The sequence below is a fragment of the Musca autumnalis genome, unplaced genomic scaffold (assembly GCF_047663935.1).
Source record: "Musca autumnalis isolate F117 unplaced genomic scaffold, ASM4766393v1 scaffold_5, whole genome shotgun sequence".
Lineage (NCBI taxonomy): Eukaryota > Metazoa > Arthropoda > Insecta > Diptera > Muscidae > Musca > Musca autumnalis.
The window spans coordinates 128,767,470-128,770,668 of record NW_027412088.1 but is presented as its reverse complement, the minus strand read 5'-3'; the positions used below and the strand labels follow the sequence as shown (position 1 = coordinate 128,770,668).

The following is a 3,199-nucleotide window of genomic DNA, read 5'->3' as shown; positions in this document are numbered from 1 at the left end:
TTCGTTCTAGAAATAAATGGGACAAATTATATCGAAATCGGTTCAGATTTGAATATAGCTCCCATATATATTTTCGGCATGTTTTTGTTACATATGTTCAATTTCAATGAAATTTTGAAGACTTAGCAGTCAGTAGAACTCATCATTATATACACAAGAACTTATAGTTGGAAAGGAATTGACCAAGGATACTGCTATTAAGTATCATATCTTTGAGAGACTTCTTAAGATTTATGTTTTATTATGATATATCTAAATCATTAGGAATACTTATTGGCGGAAAGGCTTTGGGAGGAGTGTTACCTCCTGAAACATACAAAAAAAACATAGTAGCTCCATAACAACCCTGAATAAGTATATAACGCCTTCATATCTCCTATATTTATTCGTTAAAATATTAAAAACGTTAATATAATTATGGCATTCCATTATATTTTATCGTAGTCGGGGCAGCAAAGCGCACCGGGTTCAGCTAGTATATTTATAAAATGGAAATAAATTAGTGAACGTTTTAGCATGTGGCATAAGTCGTGTTTACATTAGAACTTTTGCAGGATTTACTAAATGCAGTGCAATGTAAAACCGAAAGCACAATAAACAAAATGACGTAAACTCCCAAAACACCTGTTTTAAGTGCAAGTGTAAAAGGCATTTTGCGTCATTTATTTGAAAGATATACTTCTTATACTACGTTTACATTTACGAAATCCACTCGACTTCAACTGTCAATTACATTGCTCAAACGTCAGATGATTTTTCATTTGACTTATACGCAAAGGAAATGACAGTTGAAATCGAGTAGATTTCGTAAATGTAAATGTAGTATTAATTTTGGTTTAGACTAAACACTTACATGCTTCGTTTACATTTACGAAATCTACTCGATTTCAACTGTCATTTCCTTTGCGTATACGTCAAATAAAAACTCATCTGAAATACATTGATTTCATTTGACGTTTAAGCAATGTGCAAAGTGCATTAAAGTACGTTTATATATAACCGGATTTAACAAACTCACTGGGTTTTAAATGTCATTTTCATTGCTTATATTTCAAATAAATCCTCAAAAAGAAGGTTAACCCTGCAAAAGTCTATAGTATAAACATGACCTTATCTCCATTTATTTTAAATCCACTTCTTTTCCTAAATCAAATAAATTCACTTGATTTCAAATGTAAATTCCATTACGTATACGTCAAATAAATCAATTGGAATCCAATGGATTTATTTGAAGTCGAGTGGATTTCGTAAATGTAAACGTAGTATAAGAAAGGATTGTTGTTTATAAAATGAATGTTGTATATTTTTCAGAATGCAATATCTCCTGCATGGTACAAAAATCTCTGTTCCTTTAAGTGCAAGAATCTTCAAGTTTTCAATCGCGGTGCTACTCGTATGGTATTTGATCTAGAACGTACTTTAATAGTACGTTTATATATAAACGGATTTAACAAACCCACTGGGTTTTAAATGTCAATACCATTGGTTATTGTCATATCCAAATTTTATATTCTTACATATTGGCAACTCTGTTAATATTAATGATCTGTCATTATTCATTGTTGACATTCCTTTTTAGTAGAGTCTAAGTTATTTGTTGTGAAATAAACTACTGAAATTAAAAACGCGTGCATTATTTCAATCCTTCAAATCACAACAAAATTGGCGACGAGATAAAAAAAATTAAATATTCAATTCAACAAAAACTTTCAAATGAAATAACTCAAGATGGACGCAAATCAATTCCAACAGTTGCTGGAAATTTTCAATAAAACACAAAGCGATTTGCTGAAATGTTCCGCCATTACAAATAATAATTCCACCATTTGAACAATATGATGCCAGTAAAGAAAGCTTCAAATTCTATATGCAAAGGTTCGAGAATTATCTGTCAATGAGAGGGGTGTTATGGGTACTTTACACGATATGTATTTTACATATGGGTTGTCACTTTCTATATACAAAATGTATACGCAAAGTGACAACCCATATGTAAAATACATATCGTGTAAAGTACCCATTAGCTGATAAAGCCGTATGTCATCAGATGCTCGTAAATTCAATTGGCCCAAAACATTTTAAACTGATGGTATCTTTAGTGGCCCCACAAAAGCTAAATGATGTTCAATATGATGTTTTAGTGCGCAAACTGGAAACACATTTGTGCCCGAAGAAAAATGTATTTGTACTTCAACACCGTTTTTTGTCAACGTACCAGGGCGAAGACCAAACACTTTCCGAGTATGTGGCATTGCTCCGCCGAGATTTAAATGAATGTGAGTTTGTCTCCACTTGTGACTGCAAAGCTGACATATCCAACATCTTCCTTCGAGCCCAGTTCATACGCGGTGTAAAAGACGTCAACATTAGAGAACAGCTGCTACAGTCAGAAGAGCCAGACTTCGACAAAATATTTGAGAAAGCCTTGTCGTTGGAAGCTTCGAGAATAGACAGCCGAGAATTGGATTCCAAAAACAGCAGTGGTACAAGCAGCGTGAACAAGATACGGTCCAGATCAACAAGTGGCAATCGCCGAAGACAATTTCACAGATCATCTTCGAGAGGTTCGACATCACCAAAATCTAAGGTAAATTTTTCTCAATTGGGTATTGACAGTTTGTGTATACGGTGTGGACGAAATAATCATAAAGTAAAGGATTGTCGCACCAACCCGAAACGTCTAAAGTGCAGAGCTTGTGGCAAAACAGGACATGTCAAACAAGTTTGCATAAAAACTCTACTCTCAACATCAAACAATAATTCCATCGAAACAAACGACGAGTATGAGGAAGCAATTTTTAATATGCATGGCATTAATAAAATCATCGATATTCATCACAATCAACCATATGATCGCAGAGATGATGACAAGTACATGGTGAATGTTCAAATAAATAGACGCCGTCAACAATTCGAAGTAGACTCTGGTGTTAAGTATACACTAATAAAAAAGAGTGAGTATGATCAGCTGTCTATCAAAACACAATTACAACCGTCCTCGATAAGGGTTGTTTACACCATCTATCAATGTCGTATGAGATGCCAAATTTTCTACCTGCGAATGTTGTACACATAGTGTAACCACTATGAAAATTTTCATCTATCAAAATGATTTGGCAACTCATATGTAAATTTTTCATTTAGGGAGCGCTCTATTTGATACGGCATTCTCGTATGTAAACATAAATTTATCAGCTGT

General features: G+C 33.7%; 1 protein-coding gene across 1 annotated transcript; it reads left to right on the top strand.

Moving 5' to 3' along the window:
- The first annotated feature begins 2,086 nt into the window (after positions 1-2,086).
- On the top strand, positions 2,087-2,945 carry LOC141386756 (uncharacterized). Its single transcript, XM_073955676.1, has 2 exons — positions 2,087-2,878; positions 2,922-2,945. The coding sequence occupies exons 1-2, from the start codon at positions 2,087-2,089 to the stop codon at positions 2,943-2,945; spliced, it is 816 nt and encodes a 271-aa protein (XP_073811777.1).
- Positions 2,946-3,199: the final 254 nt, after the last annotated feature.